The 22776-nt window shown below is 41.8% G+C and overlaps 1 protein-coding gene across 6 annotated transcripts in view; it reads left to right on the top strand.

The window, feature by feature from the left end:
* The window catches only part of LOC106585358 (transient receptor potential cation channel subfamily M member 3), a 165784-nt gene that overhangs the window by 58533 nt on the left and 84475 nt on the right, over positions 1–22776 (top strand). For all 6 annotated transcript variants that reach the window (XM_014171467.2, XM_014171465.2, XM_045706852.1 and 3 more), the window contains exon 2: positions 20835–20914. In XM_014171467.2, the coding sequence (XP_014026942.1) occupies positions 20835–20914 (80 nt within the window). The remainder of the gene's footprint in view (positions 1–20834; positions 20915–22776) is intronic.

The following is a 22776-nucleotide window of genomic DNA, read 5'->3' as shown; positions in this document are numbered from 1 at the left end:
ACTCCACAAGCAAACTATAGTTTTGTACTGTATCACAATTCCAGTGGGTCAGAAGTTTAAATACACTAAGTTGACTGTGCCTTTAAACAGCTTGGAAAATTCCAGAAAATGGATGTCATGGCTTTAGAAGCTTCTGATAGGCTAATTGACAACATTTGAGTCAATTGGAGGTGTACCTGTGGATGTATTTCAAGGCCTACCTTCAAACTCAATGCCTCTTTGCTTGACATCATGGGAAAATCAAAAGAAATCAGCAAAGACCTCAGAAATAGAATTGTAGACCCCCAAGTCTGGTTCATCCTTGGGAGCAATTTCCAAATGCCTGAAGGTACCATGTTCATCTGTACAAACAATAGTATGCAAGTTTAACTCCTCTGGGATTTGTGGGACGCTAATTCTTGTTGATCCAGCCACAGTGTCCGATTTCAAAAAGGCTTTACGGCAAAAGCACACCATGCAATTATGTTAGGACAGCGCCAAGCCACAGAAAACCATAGAGACATTTTCCAGCCAAGGAGAGGACTCACAAAAGTCAGAAATAGCTATTAAATGAATCACTAACCTTTGATGATCTTCATCTGGTGGCACTCCCAGGACTCCATGTTACACAATAAATGTTTGTTTTGTTCAATAAAGTCCCTCTTTATGTCCAAAAACCTCAGTTTAAATTGGCCCGTTATGTTCAGTAATGCATTGTCTCAAATAACATCCGGTGAAATTGCAGAGAGCCAAATCAAATTACAGAAATACTCATCATAAACATTGATGAAAGATACAAGTGTTATACATAGGATTAAAGATAAACTTCTTGTTAATCCAGCCGCTGTGTCCAATTTCAAAAAGGCTTTACGGCGAAAGCACACCATGCGATTATGTTAGGACAGCACCTAGCCACAGAAAACCATACAGACATTTTCCAGCCAAGGAGAGGACTCACAAAAGTCAGAAATAGCGATTAAATTAATCACTTAACTTTGATGATCTTCATCTGGTGGCACACCCAGGACTCCATGTTACACAATAAATGTTCGTCTTGTTCAATAAAGTCCCTCTTTATGTCCAAATACCTCCGTTTTGTTCGCGCGTTTAGTTCAGTAATCCAAAGGCACAAACATCCATGCTCCCAACATCCAGATGAAAAGTCAAAAAGTTCCATTAAAGTTGGTAGAAACATGTCAAACGATGTTTATAATCAATCCTTAGGATCTTTTTATCATAAATATTCAATAATATTTCAACTGGACAATACCGTTTTCATTAGAAAGGAAAGAGAACGAACGGTGCGCTTCATGGCCACGCAGGATAAACAAATCATGGCTTTCAGCTGAGCCACTTACTCTGAGTGGTCTTATTCTCTACCCTTTCACAATAGAAGTCTGAAACAACTAAAGACTGTTGACATCTACTGGAAGCCTTATGAAGTGCAATCTGACCCCACAGACACTGGATACTGGACAGGCATTCACTTAAAAAACTACAAACCTCAAAATTCCCACTTCCTGGTTGGATTTTTCTCAGGTTTTCACCTGCCATATGAGTTATGTTATACTCACAGACATTATTTTAACAGTTTTGGAAACTTTAGAGTGTTTTCTATCCAAAAGTACCAATTATATGCATATCCTAGCTTCTGGTCCTGAATAACAGGCAATTTACTCTGGGCACGCTTTTCATCCAAACTTCCCAATGCTGCCCCCTATCCCAATGAAGATACACACCATGGGACCGCGCAGCCGTCATACCGCTCAGGAAGGCGTTCAAAAGTATCAATATCCACAGTAAATAAAACGAGTTGTATATCGACATAACCTGAAAGTCCGCTCAGCAAGGAAAAGCCACTGCTCCAAAACCGCCATAAACTGCACATGGGGACAAAGATCGTACTTTTTGGAGAAATGTCCTCTGGTCTGATGAAACATATAACTGTTTGGCCATAACGACCATCGTTATGTTTGGAGGAAAAAGGGGGAGGCTTGCAAGCCGAAGAACACCATCCCAACCGTGAAGCACGGGGGTGGCAGCATCATGTTGTAGGGGTGCTTTGCTGCAGGAGGGACTGGTGCGCTTCACAAAATAGATGGTATCATGAGGTAGGAAAATTATGTGGATATATTGAAGCAACATCTCAAGACATCAGTCAGGAAGTTAAAGCTTGGTTGGAAATGGGTCTTCCAAGTGGATAATGACCCCAAGCATACTTCCAAAGTTGTGCCAAAATAGCTTAAGGACAACAAAGTCAAGGAATTGGAGTGGCCATCACACAGCCCTGACCTCAATCCTATAGAACATTTGTGGGCAGAAATGGGCATGTGCGAGCAAGGAGGCCTACAAACCTGACTCAGTTACACCAGCTCTGTCAGGAGGAATGAGTCAAAATTCACCCAACTTATTGTGGGAAGCTTGTGGAAGGCTAACCGAAACGTTAGACCCAAGTTAAACAATTTAAAGGCAATGCTACCAAATACTAATTGAGTGTATGTAAACTTCTGACCCACTGGGAATGTGATGAAAGACATAAAAGCTGAAATAAATAATTCTCTCTACTATTATTCTGACATTTCACAATCTTAATGAAGTGGTGATCCTAACTGACCTAAGGCAGGGAATTTTTATTCTGATTAAATGTCAGGAATTGTGAAAACAGAGTTTAAATGTATTTGGCTAAGGTGTCTGTAAACTTCCCACTTCAACTGTATATTGATATTTTTCTTGTTTGATGGCTCAGCGGAGATCGTAGCAGGACTTCTTGTACTTGTTCGTGTCCTCAACCGTAGCCTCAGGGTTGGCTGCGATAGCCCTGTTCTCCGCTAGCGGAACGCCTAGCCAATATCCAATGGAACAGCATGGCGCGAAATACAAAAACCTCAAAAATGCAATAAATTCAATTTTTCAAACATACGACTATTTTACACCATTTTAAAGATAAGACTCTCGTTAATCCAACCACATTGTCCAATTTTAAAAACGCTTTACAGCGAAACAAAACATTAGATTATGTTAGGAGAGTACATAGACCAAAATAATCACACAGCCATTTTCCAAGCAAGCATATATGTCACAAAAACCCAAAACAAAGCTAAATGAAGCACTAACCTTTGATGACCTTCATCAGATGACACTCCTAGGACATTATGTTATACAATACATGTATGTTTTGTTCAATCAAGTTCATATTTATACCCAAAAACAGCTTTTTACATTAGCGTGTGATGTTCAGAACATGCATTCCCACCAAAAACTTCTGGTGAATTTACTAAATTACTCATCATAAACGTTGACAAATACATAACAATTATTTTAAGAATTATAGATACAGAACTCCTTTATGCAATCGCTATGTCAGATTTTAAAATAGCTTTTCGGCGAAAGCACATTTTTCAATATTCTGAGTACATAGCTCAGCCATCACGGCTAGCTACTTTGACACCCGCCAAGTTCGGAGCACACTAAACTCAGAATTAGTATTAGAAATATTGTATTACCTTTGCTGATCTTCGTCAGAATGCACTCCCAGGACTGCTACTTCCACAAGAAATGTGTTTTTTGTTCAAAATTATCCATAGTTATGTCCAAATACCTCCGTTTTGTTTGTGCGTTCAGTTCACTGTCCAAAGGGTAACGCGCGAGCGCATTTCAAGACAAAAAAATTCAAAAGGTTCCATTACCGTACTTAGAAGCATGTCAAACGCTGTTTAAAATCAATTTTTATGGTATTTTTGTCGTAAAATAGCGATAATATTCCAACAGGACAATAGTGTATTCATTCAAAGCGGAAAAGAAAAAACAGCGTGCTCGCGTGAAAGCGCATATCCAATCTCTTTGTCACCAGGCAGACCACTGAGAAACTAAGCTACTATACTCTGCCCAGAGACAGAAGATGCCTCAATCCGCTTTCTGAAGGCTTTAGAGAGCCAATGGAAGCCTTAGAAAGTGCAACGTAACCACACAGATACTGTAGTTTCGATAGAGAATCAAAAGAAGAACTACAAATTCTCAGACAAGCCACTTCCTGCTTGGAATTTTCTCAGGTTTTTGCCTGCCATATGAGTTCTGTTATACTCACAGACACCATTCAAACAGTTTTAGAAACTTCAGTGTTTTCTATCCAAATCTACTAATAATATGCATATTCTAGTTTCTGGGCAAGAGTAGTAACCAGTTTAACCTCTCTAGGGTCAGCGGGACGAAATCGTCCCACCTACGTAACAGCCAGTGGAATCCTGTGGCGCGTTATTCAAATACCTTAGAAATGCTATTACTTCAATTTCTCAAACATATGACTAATTTACACCATTTTAAAGACAAGACTCTCGTTAATCTAACCACACTGTACGATTTCAAAAAGGCTTTACAATGAAAGGAAAACATTAGATTATGTCAGCAGAGTACCCAGCCAGAAATAATCAGACACCCATTTTTCAAGCTAGCATATAATGTCACATAAATCCAAACCACAGCTAAATGCAGCACTAACCTTTGATGATCTTCATCAGATGACACATCTAGGACATTATGTTATACAATACATGCATGTTTTGTTCAATCAAGTTCATATTTATATCAAAAACCAGCTTTTTACATTAGCATGTGACGTTCAGAATTAGCATACCCCCCCGCAAACTTCCGGTGAATTTACTAAAAATTTACTAAATTACTCACGATAAACGTTCACAAAAAGCATAACAATTATTTTAAGAATTATAGATACAGAACTCCTCTATGCACTCGATATGTCCGATTTTAAAATAGCTTTTCGGTGAAAGCACATTTTGTAATATTCTCAGTAGATAGCCCGGCATCACAGGGCTAGCTATTTAGACACCCAGCAAGTTTAGCACTCACCAAAGTCCGATTTACTATTAGAAAAATGTGATTACCTTTGCTGTTCTTCGTCAGAATGCACTCCCAGGACTTCTACTTCAATAACAAATGTTGGTTTGGTTCAAAATAATCCATAGTTATATCCAAACAGCGGCGTTTTGTTCGTGCGTTCAAGACACTATCCGAATGGTAAAGAAGGGTGACGAGCACGATGCATTTCGTGACAAAAAAATTCTAAATATTCCATTACCATACTTCGAAGCATGTCAACCGCTGTTTAAAAAGAATTTTTATGCCATTTTTCTCGTAAAAAAAGCGATAATATTCCGACCGGGAATCTGCGTTTACGTAAAAAGACGAAAGAAAATAAAGCATGGGGTCGACTCGTGCACGCGCCTAAGCCCATTGTCCTCTGATCGGCCACTTGCCAAAAGCGATAATGTGTTTCAGCCTGGGGCTGCCTCGATATCATTCAGCTTTTTCCCGGGCTCTGAGAGCCTATGGGAGCCGTAGGAAGTGTCACGTTACAGCAAAGATCCTCAGTCTTCAATAAACAGAGACAAGATGCTCAAGGAATGGTCAGAGAGGGCACTTCCTGTAAGGAATCTTCTCAGGTTTTTGCCTGCCATATGAGTTCTGTTATACTCACAGACACCATTCAAACAGTTTTAGAAACTTTAGGGTGTTTTCTATCCAAAGCCAATAATTATATGCATATTCTAGTTTCTGGGCAGTAATAATAACCAGATTAAATCGGGTACGTTTTTTATCCGGCCGTGTAAATACTGCCCCCTACCCCCAACAGGTTAAATCGGGTATGTTTTTTTATCCGGCCGTGAAAATTCTGCCCCCTACACCTTAACAGGTTAATCCAGGTTTTTGGATTGAGGAAGCAGTGAACCTTCACTGTGAGGACAACGTCGGCGTTGCATTTCCTAATGAAGCCGTTGACTGAGGTGGATAGCTCACCGATGCTATCGCCGGAGTCCCGGAACATATTCCAGTCCGTGCTAGCAAAGCAGTCCTGCAGCATAGCTTCCAATTCAGATGATGATTTCTATACGGAGCCTCAGGTTTCTTCCTGTTTTGAGCTTCTGCTTGTAAACAGGAAGCAGGAGTATAGAGCACCATGATCTGATTTGCTGAACAGGGGAGAAGGGAGGGCCTTGTATGCTTGCTTGTGGGTAGAGTAACAGTGGTCTAGGACTTTATCGCCCCTAGTGGAGACGGAGACATTTTTCACATTTTTTTTACATTTTAGTCAGTTAGCAGACGCTCTTAACCAGAGCGACTTACAGTAGTGAATACATACATTTAATTTCATGCATTTTTCTTTTTGTACTGGCCCCCCGTGGGAATCAAACCCACAACCCTGTCATTGCACACACCATGCTGGCGCTGCAAACACCATGCTCTACCAACTGAGCCACTTGGAAGACATGCCAATGGAAGTTGGGCATCATGTCTCTTAATGACGTGGAATTAAAATCACCGGCAACAAGAAAAGCAGGATCTGGGTGCATGGTTTCCTGCTTATTTATAGCTTCGTACAGTTCATAAAGTGCCAGCTTGATGTTTTTCTTGTCCTGAGGTGGAATATATACAGCAGTCATGATAACATCTTAGGAGGTAGAAGGGTAGGCATTTGACCATTAGGTATTCCAAGACGGGTGAACAATGGGGCGAGACTTCCACTACCTTAGAGTCACCACACTATTTGCTGTTGATGAAGAGGCATACCCCCCACCTCTATTGATTTTCCTGAATCCATTGTCCTGTCTGCTCGGTGAATGGACAATACATCGAGTTGGATAGCCATGGGGGTATCTTGACCATAATCCATGTTTCAGAAAAGCAGAAAATATTGCAGTTACGATAGTCCCGTTGATAGCAAATCTGCGATCGGAGGTCAAACATCTTATTATCAATTATATTGGCCAATATAATGGAAGGAATAGGTGGCCGGTTTTCCCTTTGCCGTTATCTCGTCAGGACTACCCCTCTCCGGACTCTTTTTTTGCCGACGTTTCCTTGTGGGTAGCCCGAAAATTGGGTCAGAATTACACAGAGCCCATGGCAGATGAGTCGAATTCGAAGTTGATGCTGGAATTGAGGTTAGTAACTGCCGATTTGATGTTCAGAAGTTGTTGATCATAAGAAATAATAGAGGATACATTTTGAGCAACAACAAAAAAAAGATAAACGTCAAAAGAATCACAGAATAGCAAAGTTGGGTCGGAGCTCACGAGACAGCAGCCATACTGTATGGCACCATCGTACAGATTGAATAAGCTAGAAGGCCCTCCTCTGAAGTGGCCACGTCCTCTCTAGGCCCAGGGTTGAGGGCAGGTTTAGGTGAAATACATACACATAGCTCAGCTCATGAGATGTTGATGACAGGCACCTGGAGGCCTGGGTCTAGAACTTTCATTGGGAGAGCTGTTTGCAACCCACCCCTCTATTCTATCCCCTTGCAGACTAACCAGCTTGCATGCTTCCAATGCAATGACCTTGACCAGAGTGGGCCTATGAAGGAGCGATAGTGTGAGAATATGTGTGTGTGTGTGTGTGTGTGTTTGCGTGTGTTTATGTGCGTATCTGTGTGTGTGTGTGTGTGTGTGTGTGTGTGTGTGTGTGTGTGTGTGTGTGTGTGTGTGTGTGTGTGTGTGTGTGTGTGTGTGTGTGTGTGTGTGTGTGTGTGTGTGTGTGCATAATCAATCGGAGACAGCGCATGGAGTTTATGTCAGGGTATGCTTACAATAGTGTCTGTGTTCTAATGTGTGTGTACACTTGAACCATCATGGTGTATTTCAGATCATCTCCTGAAATCTTCCCCATTAAAGCATTACAACAGCTTCCAGGTGTTTTCACACATTTTTGTCCACCTTTCCACCTGTCCCCACTCTGTGTAAAAGCATTCAGGTCACAGCAAAATCAACGGGAAGGAAGACAACCATTTGGGGTTTTGTTTGGGGTAAAAGGACCTTGAATTCTCCTCTGGTGTGGCACATTAGATGCATTAGGAATGGAATTTCAACACGACAAACACATCCTCACGATGCTTAATCCAACGGAATTCTTAATCTGTTTGTGTGTCCTGTTTATAATTTCACAAACACTCTTGCTCAGAGGAATAGAGTACTGTCTGCCTTTTGTTTTGATGTTGGCATCCATTTTGTGGCATATTGAACATGGGAGTTTCGAGAATAGGAAAGGCTTTGTCTGAGAGTTTCTATAATGTCCTTGTAAAGGGCTTTGACTTTGTGTCATATCATTAGCTGCTCTCTCCACTCCCAATCCCAGTATTGGCATGGAAGCTGGTGATGCTGGCCACCTTATGAATGAGACTGAGGAACTGATCTCATTCTATAGCACCATTAGGCTAGTGTGTCTGCAGGTTTCCTCAGCTCTAATTGGCTCTTTGAAAGTCATTGCTCACAGACTCAGCCTTCCTGACCTCCCAAGAGACCTATCACATTCTGACTGTGCATTCTAACTTGGCCTGTCACAAAATCTGTATAATATTCCCAGTAGAAGTTGTATATAATCTAAATCTGAGTTAACACAGACCATCACACAGAGAACATCTACACTTGTCTCAACTGGACTGGTTCAGATTTGATCAGTTGTGTTCTGATTTTAGAACTTTGAGTTCTCTTGAAATCTGAGACTCTAGATAAATTGAACACATTGAATCCTCAAAACTGAGATAATCTCAACTGGATTTCTTTACCTGGCCACACTGCTCGACTCAATCATCTTTTTCATGCTGTTTAACTTGACGGGGTCAAGATGCCATCATTACTTTGCCCAATTATACACTAGTAGAATGCTATAAGTATAATACACATTCGATGTCTATGGCTAACTCATGATACGTTGCCAAATATACTTTTTTCCCTCCCAGCCATTTCTTCGAATGGAACGTTTCTCAGAGGGCAGGTCGGTTGGGGGTAGCTGGCGAGGTCAAGCTGTAACACTGCTCTTTTGTAGTGCTGGTTTAGAACCTGTCTGTTCTTGGTCTCCTAATCCAGGGATTATACAGATTTAAAGTAATCTGGGCAGGTTTTAATTAGTATGAACAGTGGGGAGACCAGGAAAATAATACTCTAATCTGCACTAATTTAAATCCTACTCAAACAAACACACGTACACAGGGAATTGAGGGAAATACACAAAACATAGTAAACACACCTACTGTATGAACAAACATAGTGCTATGGCCTTCTTTGAGTTAGGCCCTGTTAACACAAACAAACACACACGTATAGATGCACACACAAACACCTATGGAGATAAGAGGAAAGAGAGATACTGTAAGTAAGGGATAAACGCCGACGTTCTGTACATTACCTTGGAAATAATGGACACCGCAGCGGAACGAGGCGGAACCGAGTTCATTATTCCAAGGTAATATATAAAACGTCTGCATTTATCCCGATTACCAAAGAAAACAATACTAAAGCAGAAATGTTATAAGCAAATTCATACTTTCTCATATTTTGGTTGCTAGAGACGCGACCCAGTCGTTCGATTACAGTAGTTCTATATTTAAGGACGAGACCCAGTTGTTCACTCTACAGTACATTTCTGCAGCATTGAAGGTCCCCAAGAACACAGTGGCCTCCATCATTCTTGAATGGAAGAAGTTTGGAACCCCCAAGACTCTTCCTAGAGCTGGCCTTCCGGCCAAATTGAGCAATCGGGGAGAAGGGCCTTGGTCAGGAAGGTGACCAAGAACCCGATCGTAACTCTGACAAAGCTCCAGAGTTCCTCTGTGTAGATGGAAGAACCTTCCAGAAGGACAACCATCTCTTCAGATTCAACTTTATTATCCCAGCAGGGGGAAATTCATTTGGTCATGTGCTTAAAAAGAACCTTTTATGGCAAGGGGTCTCGCTAGCGGGACAACTTCCGGTGAAACTGGAGGGTGCGCAATTCAGATAAATAATCATACAAATTATGGATATTAAACATTTAGGTACATATAAGTGTCTTATATCAGTTGAAAGCTTAAATTGTTGTTAATCTAGCTGCACTGTCCGATTTACAGTAGGTATGGCAGCGAAAACATGCCATGCGATTGTTTGAGGACGGCGCACCACATAAAAATATTTTTCCACCGGCACAGGTTTCATAAATTCATAAATAGCGATTAAATATTCACTTACTTTTTCAAAATGTTCCTCTGATTTGTCATCCAAAGGGTCCCCGCTATAACATGTACTGTCATTTTGTTAGATAAAATACTTCTTAATATCCCAAAAGGTCTGTTTAGTTGGCGCCATCGATTTGGGTAATCCGCTCGTTCAACATGCAGAGAAAGGAATCTGAAAATCTACCCCTAAACTTTGTTTCAACAAGTCAAAATACGTTTCTATTTACTCCTCAGATACCCTAAAATGTAATCAAACTATAATATTTCTTATGGAAAGATGTATGTTCAACAGGGAACTGATTTTAGCAGGTGCGTCCTGTCTTCATGGCGCGCAAACACAAATTTCCAAGACTGTGTCCTTCTACTAAAACTGTTATTTCTTATTTGTTTTGGAAGTTACAAGCCTGAAACCTTGAACATAGACTGCTGACACCCTGTGAAAGCCATAGGAATTGCATCCACGGAGCAAATTTTCCATATAACCTTATACTTACCATTGTAAGAGTATGGTCTCTCTCCCCAAAATAATTCTGGTTGGTTTTTCTTAGCATTTTCTCCTACCATATCTATTGTGTTATATTCTCCTACATTATTTTAACATTTCTACAAACTTCAAAGTCTTTTCTTTCCAATAGTACCAATTATATGCATATCCTGGCTTCAGGGCCTGAGCAACAGGCAGTTTACTTTGGGCACGTCATTCATGCGGAAATTGAGAAGAAAGGGGCCTAGCCCTAAGAAAGACAGTACATAAATGAAAAACACAGAAACTACACAAAATAATGCTATAGCTACATTTAAAGTGAAAGTTTATTGTATACTCAAGGGACCAACATACTATTTATTATACAGCCTAATGGATGTTGGAATTTTGAAGAAGTCTCTTTCCCCTTGTCCGGCTGCTGCTGTGACTGAATTTGAGTGAAGGGGATGAGTACTGTCCTGCAAAACATTTTCAAGTTTTAGGAGGATGAGTTTTGTGTACAGGTTGGTGGCTGATATTTGATCTATACCAATTATCTTTCCTGACTTTTTAATCAAGCGCTGAAGCTTGACTTGGTCTTGCAATAGCATGTTTCCGAACACGCATTTCAGACCAAATGATAGCACACTCTGAAGGACAGATTTATAGAACATTTGTAAGATATGGCGTTCAACATTAAAATGGTTCAGTTTGCTTAAAACAAAACGTTTTTTTCAGCACTCCACCAATCAGGCATTTACGGTAGAGTGTCCAGGCGGAAGCCACTCCTCAGTAAAAGGCACACGACAGCCTGCTTGGAGTTTGCCAAAAGGCAGCTAAAGGACACTCAGACCATGAGAAACAACATTCTCTGGTTTGATGAAACCAAGATTGAACTTTTTGGCCTGAATGCCAAGCGTCACGTCTGGAGGAAACCTGGCACCATCCCTACAGTGAAGCATTGTGGTGGCAGCATTATGCTATGGGGATGTTTTTCAGTGGCAGGGACTGGGAGACTAGTCAGGATCGAGGGAAAGATGAACAGAGCAAAGTACAGAGAGATCCTTGATGTAAACGTGCTCCAGAGCGCTCAGGACCTCAGACTGGGGTGAAGATTCACCTTCAAACAGGACAATGACCCTAAGCACACAGCCAAGACAATGCAGGAGTGGCTTAGGAACAAGTCTCTGAATGTCCTTGAGTGGCCCAGCCAGAGCCCGGACTTGAACCAGATCGAACATCTCTGGAGAGACCTGAAAATAGCTGTGCAGCAACTCTCCCCATCCAACCTAACAGAGCTTGAGAGGATCTGCAGAGAATAATGGGAGAAACACCCCAAATGCAGGTGTGCCAAGCTTGTAGTGTCATACCCAAGAAGACTCAAGGCTGTAAACGCTGCCACAGGCGCTTCAACAAAGTACTGAGTGAAGGGTCTGAATACTTATGTACATTTTTTTATACATTTGCAAAAATGTATAAAAAATAGTTTTAGCTTCATCATTATGGGGTATTGTGTTGATTTATGACGGAAAAAATGATTTAATCAATTTTAGAATAAGGCTGTAACATAACAAAATGTAGAAGTCAAGTTGTCTGAATACTTTCCAAATGCACTGTATTCGTTGCTCGGTGGCAACGTTCTTATCCTTTGCTTGCTAGCTAGCCAGCTAGTTATGGCCAACACAGTCACGACCTCTGCAGCCAGAATAACAGGAAGTTGCTGCATTTACATTGGTTTAAGCTGTGTTCTATTGATATTAATTTGGATACATCCATAACGATGAGCTGACGCTGCCCAATTTTGCCTGCCATAGTGCCTTTTCATCAGGACACTCATCGACACTGTTCATTACGAGGAGATCATATTGCATATCAAACACTAGGTTAGAAGCTAGTTAAATAGTTTGTTGCTAGCAAACCTGCCAATATGACAAATTAATTAAAAAAGTATCAGTTGCTGAAAACGGGTCGAAGTACAAATTTAATGTGGGGGGATTTGACAGAAAAAATATGTTGCTGCAAAAACAAATCAATTGCTAGCTAGCTAGCTATGTTTTTCTACATTGAAACTGTGTTTACGGTGTACTGCATGTGTATGCACATATTGCATCATGATTGCAAGGTGTCCCGATATCTTTTCCAACTATCCCGATGTCTTTTCCAACTGTCCTGTGATCTGGTTTTAATGTCCTTTCTAGAATGCCCTTCTAGCCAATCAGAAGCGAGTATTCAACAATGATGTGGTATAAGTAAGGGATAAACGCAACATTCTTATCCCTTGCTTGCTGCTAGCTAGCCAACTTGCTACGGCTACACAGATACTACCTCTGCAGTCAGAATAACAGCAGTTTACTCCATTGCATTTGTTTAAGTTGTTTATCCCGCTTATACCACTGTTGCCAAAGAAAACAATACTAACTTGGTTTTATATGAAACATTAATTTGTGTTGAAAATCCCAAATTGTTTGCATATTCAACTTACACACAACTCTGACACACACACTTACCCCACCAGACATGCCACCAGGGATCATTTCACAGTCCCCAAATCCAGAAAAAAAATTAAGAAAGCGTACAGAATTATATAAAGTCATTATTGCATGGAACTCCATTCCATCTCATATTGCTCAAATGAACAGCAAACCTGTTTTCAAAAAACAGATAAAGCAACACCTCACGGCACAATGCCTCTCCCCTATTTTACCTAGATATTTTGTTTGTATGTCTTGATATGTAGGCTGTGTGTGCCTTTTGTAAAAAAATAATTAAAAAAAAACATGTTTTATGTTGTTCTGTCCTTGAGCTGTTCGTGTCTATTAATGTTCTGTATTATGTCATGTTTCATGTTTTGTAGTTGCTGCTTTTGCAACAGCTAATGGGGATCCTAATAAAATACCCCCAAAAATACCAAAAAGCACTCATTTACCGGTAGAAATAAAAAATGTTTGTCGATATTTTTATTTGTATAAGCGAATTCATACTTTCTCATCATTTGGTTGCTAGAGACGCGACTCAGTCATTCGTTCAATTAGTTTGATATTTATGGACGTGACCCAGTCGTTCGTTCTTAATGTTCCATGGCAATGTTCCTATCCCTTGCTTGCTAGCTGGCCAGCTAGCTACGGCTAACACAGTTACTACCTCTGCAGCCAGAATAACAGCAAAGTAGCTGTTTTCAATTGACATTCATTTGGATACATCCATAACAATGAGCTGATAATGCCAGATTTTGCCTTGCATAACTAGAAAAGTTTGCCTTCTTGTCAGAACACTCGTCAACACTGACTGTTAATTTCGAGGAGATCGCATTGCATATCAAACACTGGGCTAGAAGCTAGTTAAATAGTTTGTTGTCTTGCAAATCTGCCAATATGACAACCGAATTCAAAAATATCAGTTGCTGAAAACAGCTGGTCAAACTAGAAAAACGTGGGAGGATTTGACAGCTTTAGTGGCAGAGGGGACAGAAGAAGTTTATCACTCACTGCGTTTACAATGTATCCAATTTCATTTTGTGTGGTTGTTGGTTTAGCTTTTTGTAACTTTGTAACAAGTACGGTCTGCATGTGTTGGCACATATTATTGGCTCATGATTGCAAGGTGTCCCGAATTCTTTTTCAACTGTCATTATCTGGTTTTAATGTCCATTCTAGAATGCCCTTCCAGACAATCAGAAATGAGTATTCAACAATGCTGTGGTGTAATGTTATAATAATCTGGCTAAACCCAAGAAGAATGTCCCCCTTACTCAGAAGTGCTTTGTGGTGTCAAGGGCTGCTATGTGCTACTCACACACACCAGGAGCTGTACAGTAGCTGTGGAGGCCGGAGACAGACAGGTGTGGTGTGCTCCGATAGAGAGGACACACTGCAGTGTGAGTGACATGGTAGTCGGACTTAAATGGCCACTCTCCCTGGTGGGCCATCTCCTTGAGGGAAAGATGCCCAATGCCACTACAGGCATAACTGGAAAAAAGACATATTCAAGCATTCATAGTGGAGGGGAGACGTGTAGTGTTGTTATAGTAGAGAAACGTCAGCAGTTGTATTGTTGTCATACATGTACCAATTGTGCATGTTTGTATGTGACTGTATTTATGTGTGTGTGTGTGTGTGTGTGTGTGTGTGTGTGTGTGTGTGTGTGTGTGTGTGTGTGTGTGTGTGTGTGTGTGTGTGTGTGTGTGTGTGTGTGTGTGTGTGTGTGTGTGTGTGTGTGTGTGTGCATGCATGATGGAAATGAACAGAGTTCCTTCTCTGATACCGTAGTGAGGGATTTGTTGTTTTTTGGGGCTTGTGATTGGACATACGGGGGGGTGTCCAGGCTGTGGACCTTCAGCAGTGGGTCTTTCTGATCAGGCTAATCCCCTTAGAACACCAGACACACAAACACACACATTCCAGTGGGCTCATAGGGCCACAGTGGCTCTGGTTTAGCCCTAATGTCCTTAGGCTGCGGGGTGGACTGGACAGGCCTGGTGTCAGGATCCAGTGAGGTTGTGAGGTTTAGAGATATAGAGATGCCCTCAGCACTTGCCCTGCTTTTCACAGGACACTCCCATCAATGCAGCACAGCAACACACTCAGGTAAGTGTCTGGCTCAGGTGTACTGTTTTTGAAGTACTTTATTCTAGTCCGACAGAGTCCCTAGTGAAGGTTCTGATGCCAAAACTTACCGTATTCTAATAACAAAGAAGAGCTTTTTATTGAATAAAACTTTTCTTCGAAGAGGGTTTGAATAGGCTTATCTCTCACCACTGATGTAGTCTCATAGAGAACAGCACAAAAAGAACACATTCTCTGCACAGAGACATGAGAGGAGAAACTGTTGTGAATTCTCACTGGTGCAGAGTTTTATTGAATGGTATTTTGATGCAGCCTAGACTTAACTAACGCAAGAAACTGAAAATGATTTAAACAGAATGTTCTATTTGTCTATGTTCTTTGATCCACTGTCTTTGCTCTGTATCCCAGAAATGTTTCTATATTCAGTTCAATTGCTGCAATTTGTATTCATTAGGATTATAATTTTTTTTATTCAAGAGATTCTGTTTGCTAGTTGTCTCCCTTTGAATAATTTATGTACCTTTCTACGAACAGAATATATACAATATTATTTAATTTAGTTTTAAAGACTGTTGTGGACACAGGCGAGAACATGAACGATTATTATTGTGATTTTAAAAAAGTGTAGTCCTCTCAAATGAAAAACATACTGTCTGACCATAACTCAATGTTAAATAATTTAGAAAAAAATATTTTCTCTCGAATAGACAAAAGAACACCTTTTTTTATTTAACCTTTATTTAACTAGGCAAGTCAGTTAGAACAAATTCTTATTTACAATGATGGCCTACCCCGGCGACGCTGGGCAATTGTGCGTCGCCTTATGGGACTCCCAATTACGGCTGGATGTGATACAGCCTGGATTCAAACCAGGGACTTATATGACCCCTCTTGCACGGAGATTCAGTGCCTTAGACCACTGCACCACTTGGGAGCCCACATTTTCATGTGTTTCCCTGTATGCTAAGCTAAAGGGTAAATGTGTGCTGTAAATGGTTCTGATGAGGACATAGCAGTGATGGTGTAAAATATAACAAGTTCAACACACACCTATTAAGGTTGAAGTTATTTATTTCATTATTTTTCCCCCAATGCTTTTCAAGACACAAAAATGTTTTCGCATGCATCTTCCTCGGTCATGAGTCACCTAACTGGGATAGTCAATTAAAAGAAGATGCTCACCCAAGCAAGCAGTGTGTCTTTTAATATGGATATCAAGAAAGAAGCACAATGAAAATTGTACTTTGACGTTAATTGGAATCTTCAACTGTTTCCATTTGTTCCAAGATAAAGGAAAAGTCATGGAAAAGACAAAGAGAAGTTAAAATATACTTTATTTGATATACATGGTAATTAAAAAGTGTGAAGTGCAATTGAGACAAGTAGCTAAGAATCTAATCCTATGGCTCAGTGCTTCCGCCAGCGCTCCAATTAGTTCGACAGCAATTCAGTTATAGAGAATATTTTTGCACAGTAAGAAAACAGATGAAGAGAAATCCATCATTTCAGTGAGATTTCTCCAGAGTTCAGACGTTATTCTCTTTTTATTATTTCTTTTTTTTCATTTTCATGAAGTTAAGTAGAAATAGCATTCTATGTCAACCAAAGAAGAAAAACATGTTGCATACCTGCTCAATATAGTGTGTTAATGTTTGGCTTGACTCTTATTTTGGAACAGATCAGTTAGACAGTTGGCTGTTCATTTGATGTGGTGTTTGAACAGACTCCCCACTAGTATTAGTAATGAAAAAGAGAGGGAGAAACAAGGAGAGGGAGAGAGAGAGGGGGAGAGGGGGTGGAGAGAGAGATAGAGTCTGTAATGTAGTCTAGACCCATGACAGGTTGTCTGATTTCCTTTACTCACAACCAAGACACTACTCACAGCATAGGCAGCCAACCTGACAGACACACACAAACACACACACACATACCGTCTTTCCCATGCCTTGACACTAGTTGGCAGATGTCAGGTATGCACCCCAGAGACAAATCTTAATTACACAATGGGGTTTGGGCCACCCCATCATACCATGTCAAAACTCATAAACAAGACCAGCGAGACAGAGACAGAGAGAAAGCTGGGGGGAGACAGAATGTTCAATATACTAGAGAGAGAGAGAGACACAAAGAGAGAGAGAGACATAGAGAGAGAGACACAGAGAGAGAGAGAGAGAGAGAGAGACAGAGAGAGAGACACAAGAGAGAGAGAGACAAAGAGAGAAAGACATAGAGAGAGAGACACACAGAGAGAGAGAGAGAGAGAGAGAGAGACAAAGAGAGAAAGACATAGAGAGAGAGACACAGAGAGAGAGAGAGACATAGAGAGAGAGACAGAGAGAGAGAGAGAGAGAGAGACATAGAGAGAGAGACACAAAGAGAGAGAGAGAGACACAGAGAGAGAACCACAGAGAAGATCGTGGAGGGTCTCCTTTTCTATCCCAGGGGTGGTTTTCTGTTGTTTGAGGCTTTGGCACAGGTTGTGTTGTGTTTTCCGTGTTGTGTGGTTTTCTAGTCTTATCTTCTTTTTACTGAGAACACGAGAGCAGCACCAGTAGGCTCATGCCAGCACTGTCACGCCTAATTTTGTCAAAAATGGGAGGGAGAGATCTACTTTGTGCTTGTGCGCAGCGGCGTATGAATACATTGGTCGCAGCCTGTCGGGGGACGGGAGGGGGGCTGCTTGCTGAGTCATCGCGGTCAGGTTGACCTGTGTAAAGTGGCCCCCCTACCCCTCCCCTTCCCGTGGCTTGACTTGTTCAGAGTAATGGTTAATCGTGGGAAGTCTGGTGTTAGGGTAAGTGTGCCTGTGTGGAGGGAGGCCTGCCTGGGAGTTGGAGGTCGGTGCCGGAGGGGGTTTTGGCGTGCCGTGGGGGGACAGGGCCAGTCAGGCAGAGAGACAGTGTGTTGTTCTTTTTCCGACGGAGGGGAAAAGCCCTGTACAAGCAGAGCAGGCTGGGAACAGGGGACGCAAATTCTCCCGGAATAAAAGCAGAGAAAAGTCCTCCTTTTGTTTTGCCTTGTGGTGTTCCTGCCACAGCTGCCGTGGGTTTTGGGAGGCTCGGTTCCCCTCCTCCAGTGTCTTTTAGCTGTCCCGTCCTGCTGTCGGGAGGCAACAGAGTGTTCCGGACACTCCTACCATCATGCTCATCTCCACAACACCTCATGTCCACTAACACTTCCTGTGTGGATGTGGTCAATGTGCATCTTTGTACAGGAAATGCTTTCACATTATATCCCCCCAGTGGTGTTGTTGGAGTCCAGGCTCTGTTCACCAGGCTCTAGCAGGGTATAATTGCCTCTCTCCCTCAGACCCTGCAGTAGACATGACAGCCTCATGCCCCGACACACACACTTGTTTCCATTGGCTGTCAGGTGTGCTGTAATCCCATGGAAATTAGGAAATGTTCCATATTCATGGACTCCGCAGGATCAGGATGAAGAACTTCACATATCTGAGAAACTCAAACTGAATTTACTGCCTGGGTGCACAGACCATCCACTTACTCTCTACCCTTTATCTCAATGGGGAAGTGCCTGTGTCGATAAACTATACTGAGCAATAATATAAACGCAACATGCAACAATTTTAATGGTTTTACTCAGTTACAGTACATATAAGGAAATCAGTCAATTGAAATACATTTATTATACCCTAATCTATCATTTCACTTGACTGGGAATACAGAAATGCATCTGTTGGTCACAGATACCTTAAAAAAAAAGGTAGGGGTGTGGATCAGAAAACCAGTCAGTATCTGGTGTGACCACCATTTGCCTCATGCAGTGAAACACATCTCCTAAGTATAGTTGATCATGCTGTTGATTGTGGCCTGTAGAATGTTGTCCCACTCCTCTTTAATAGCTGTACAAAGTTGCTGATTATTGGCGGGAACTGGAACACGCTGTCGTATACGTCGATCCAGAGCATCACAACCATTTTCAATGGGTGGTATGTCTGATGAGTATGCAGGCCATGGAAGATCTGGGACATTTTCAGCTTCCAGGAATTGTGTACAGATCTTTGCGACATGTGGCCGTGCACTATCATGCTGAAACATGAGGAGATCTCGGTGGATGAATGGCACGACAATGGGCCTCAGGATCTCATCACGGTGTCTCTGTGCATTCAAATTGCCATCGATAAAATGCAATTGTGTTTGTTGGCTGTAGCTTATGCCTGCCCATACCATAACCCCACCGACACCATGGGGCACTCCGTTCACAACGTTGACATCAGCAAACCACTCAGCCACACGCCGCCACACGTCTGCCATCTGCCTGGTACAGTTGAAACCGCTATTCATCTGTGAAGAGCCCACTTCTCCAGCGTGCCAGTGGCCACCGAAGGTGAGTGAAGACCGATCAAGACCCTGGTGAGGACAACGAGCATGCAGATGAGCTTCCCTGAGACAGTTTCTGACAGTTTTTGCAGAAATGATTTGGTTAATCAAACCCACAGTTTCATCAGCTGTCCGGGTAGCTGGTCTCTGACAATCCTGCAGGTGAATAAGCCAGATGTGGAGGTCATGGGCTGGTGTGGTTACACGTGGTCTGTGGTTGTGAGGCCAATTGGATTTACTGCCAAAATCTCCAAAATGACATTAGAGGCGGCTTATAGTAGATTAATGAACATTCAATTATCTGGCAACAGCTCTGATGGACATTCCTGCAGTCAGCATGCCAATTGTACGCTCCCTCAAAACTTGAGACATCTGTGGCATTGTGTTTTGATACAAAACTGCACATTTTAGAGTGGCCTTGTATTGCCCCCAGCACAAGGTGCTCCTGTGTAATGATCATGCTGTTTAATCAGCTTCTTGATATGCCACACCTGTCAGGTGGATGAATTATCTTGGCAAAAGATAAATGCTCATTAACAGGGATGTAAACAAATTTGTGCACAACATTTGAGAGAAATGCACTTTTTGTTCATATGGAACATTTCTGGAATCATTAAACATGGGACCAACACTTTACATTGCATTTATGTTTATATTTTTATTCAATGTATATCAAATATTTGCATTTGAGTGTGTGTTAGTTTGCATGGTTGAGATTGCAAGTGAAAAGGCTATACTGTGTTGCATGCACATCTTTGATAGTCATTTCCAACACTGTTTTTTTTAACCTTTATTTAACTAGGCAAGTCAGTTAAGAACACATTCTTATTTACAATGACGCCCTACTGGGAAAAAGTTTTAACTGCCATGTTCAGATCGACAGATTTTTACCTTGTCAGCTCAGGGATTCGATCCAGCAACCTTTTGGTTACCGAGCTGACAAGGTAAAAATCTGTCATTCTGCCCCTGAACAAACAATTAACCCACTGTTCCTAGGCCATCATTGAAAATAATAATTTGTTCTTAACTGACTTGCCTACTTAAATAAAAGTAAAATAAAAAATTACTGGCCCAACGCTCTAACCACTAGGCTACCTGCCGCCCGTTTCAAGACCTCAAATTATGCATCTTAAATAGTCCTAGTCGATATCAGATAGGAAACCTGTGGCTTGTACCTATGCACTTCAAATTCTGCAAGAGCTAACTACTTGGTTCTTGAAGAGAATTGGTCTGTGTAAGAAAAACAAAATCCTTCTTCCCATTCTAATGAATAGTTGTTGTTGTTTGGTAGAGAAAGGCCTCTTATCTTCCCAGGTAATGAGTTGGCCCCACTGGGCTCCGACTCAGACTGGGGCTTAGCTGGGTACTAGCTGCCTGCATGCCTCCTGATGTGCCGCCTGTGATTCTCTGGTCTCCCTCTCTCAAGTTAAGAGGCCTGTTGTCTGAGTTTGAGTAACTAGCTGACTGAGCATCTCCTCTTCTCTCCGCAGGCACAGAAATCGTGGATCGAGAGAGCCTTCAACAAGAGAGAATGTGTTCATATCATAGTGAGTGCCAAAGACCCCCATAGGTAAGTGAAAAGTACTAAAATACAACGTTGTTGTTCAATGTGAATGGGAAATTCATATTTTTGCTTTCTTACACTATATATACAAAAGTATGTGGTAACCCCTTCAAATTAGTGCCATGCAATCTCCATAGACAAACATTGGCAGTAGAGTGGCCTTGCTGAAGAGCTCAGTGACATTCAACATGGCACCGTCATAGGACGCCACTTTCCAACAAGTCAGTTCGTCAAATTTTCGTCAAACTGTAAGTGCTATTATTGTGAACTGGAAATGTCTAGGAGCAACAATGGCTCAGCCAGAAGTGGTAGGCCACACAAGCTCACAGAACTGGACCGCCGAGTGCTGAAGCACATAGTGCTTAAAAATCATCTGTCCTTTGTTGCAACACTCACTACCGAGTTCCAAACTGCCCCTGGAAGCAATGTCAGCACAAGAACTGTTCGTCGGGAGCATCATGAAATTGGTTTCCATTGCCGAGCAGTCGCACACAAACCTAAGATAACCATGCAAAATGCAAAGCATCGGCTGGAGTGGTGTAAAGCTCATCGCCATTGGACTCTGGAGCAGTGGAAATCCGTTTTCTGGAGTGATGAATCACGCTTCACCATCTGGCAGTCCGATGGACAAATCTGGGTTTTGCGTATGCCAGGAGAACGCTACCTGCCCCAATGCATAGTGCCAACTGTAAAGTTTGGTGGAGTAGTAATAATGGTCTGAGGCAGTTTTTCATGGTTCGGGCTAGGTCCCTTAGTTCCAGTGAACGGAAATCATAACGCAGCAGCATACATCGACATTCTAGACGATTCTGTGCTTCCAACTTTGTGGCAACAGTTTGGGGAAGGCCTTTTCCTGTTTCAGCATGACAATGCCCCCTTGCACAAAGCAAGGTCCATACAGAAATGGTTTGTCAAGATCGGTGTGGAAAAACTTGACTGGCCTGCACAGAGCCCTGACCTCAACCCTTTGGGATGAATTGGAAAGCTGACTGCGAGCCAGGCCATATGGCAAACGTCTGTGCCCGACCACACTAATGCTCTTGTGGCTGAATGGAAGAAAGTCCCTGCAGCAATGTTCCAACATCTAGTGGAACACCTTCCCAGAAGAGTGGAGGCTGTTATAGCAGCAAAGGAGGGACCAACTCCATATTTATGCCCATGACATTGGAATGAGATGTTCGACGAGCAGGTGTCCACATACTTTTCGTCATGTATTGTATGTTAGTCCCAATCTCCCGGACACCACACAAAGTATAGTGGAAGCAGCATACAAAGCTGCTGTGTTCAAAATTAGCAGCAATGTTAAATATTTCTTAGCCAAATCAACTCAAAGACTTTGTTTGAAGTAACTTAAAGGTGATTTGCCCCCAAACAATGTACATTACACGGTTGCCCCCAGCTCCCCAATTGATTTGTAGCTAGAGGTGGCTGAAGTTAGCTGTTTAAATAAATCAGAACTGTGGACTACAGTCTCTCCTGGCCTATAGAATACTGCCAGGGTAAGGAACCATATAACTGTAATGTTTAAAACACCAAACTTTCTAAACTTCACCACACATACAGTATAAATGAGACTGAGCTTGCCTGAGTCGCATTCACATTGTATTTTACATGTATTTTAGCAAAGAGTCCCATTGAGACCAAGGTCTCTTTAGCAAGGGAGCCCTGCAGATGTTTCATTCTCTAAAAAAAGGAGGTATCTCTAAAGCACCTTATTAAATATATGAATATTTAATGAATCTGCCATATGTTCTGCATAAGTGGACATTCAGAACAAGCATAACAGACACACAATAAAATGCTATGAATCACCAAAATCACTCCATTTCCAGGGAGCTACATCACACTGACATAAAGCATGCTATTGG

This window comes from Salmo salar, chromosome ssa24 (assembly GCF_905237065.1).
Source record: "Salmo salar chromosome ssa24, Ssal_v3.1, whole genome shotgun sequence".
NCBI classification, from domain to species: Eukaryota; Metazoa; Chordata; class Actinopteri; order Salmoniformes; family Salmonidae; genus Salmo; species Salmo salar.
This window is presented reverse-complemented; position numbering and strand designations above follow the sequence as displayed.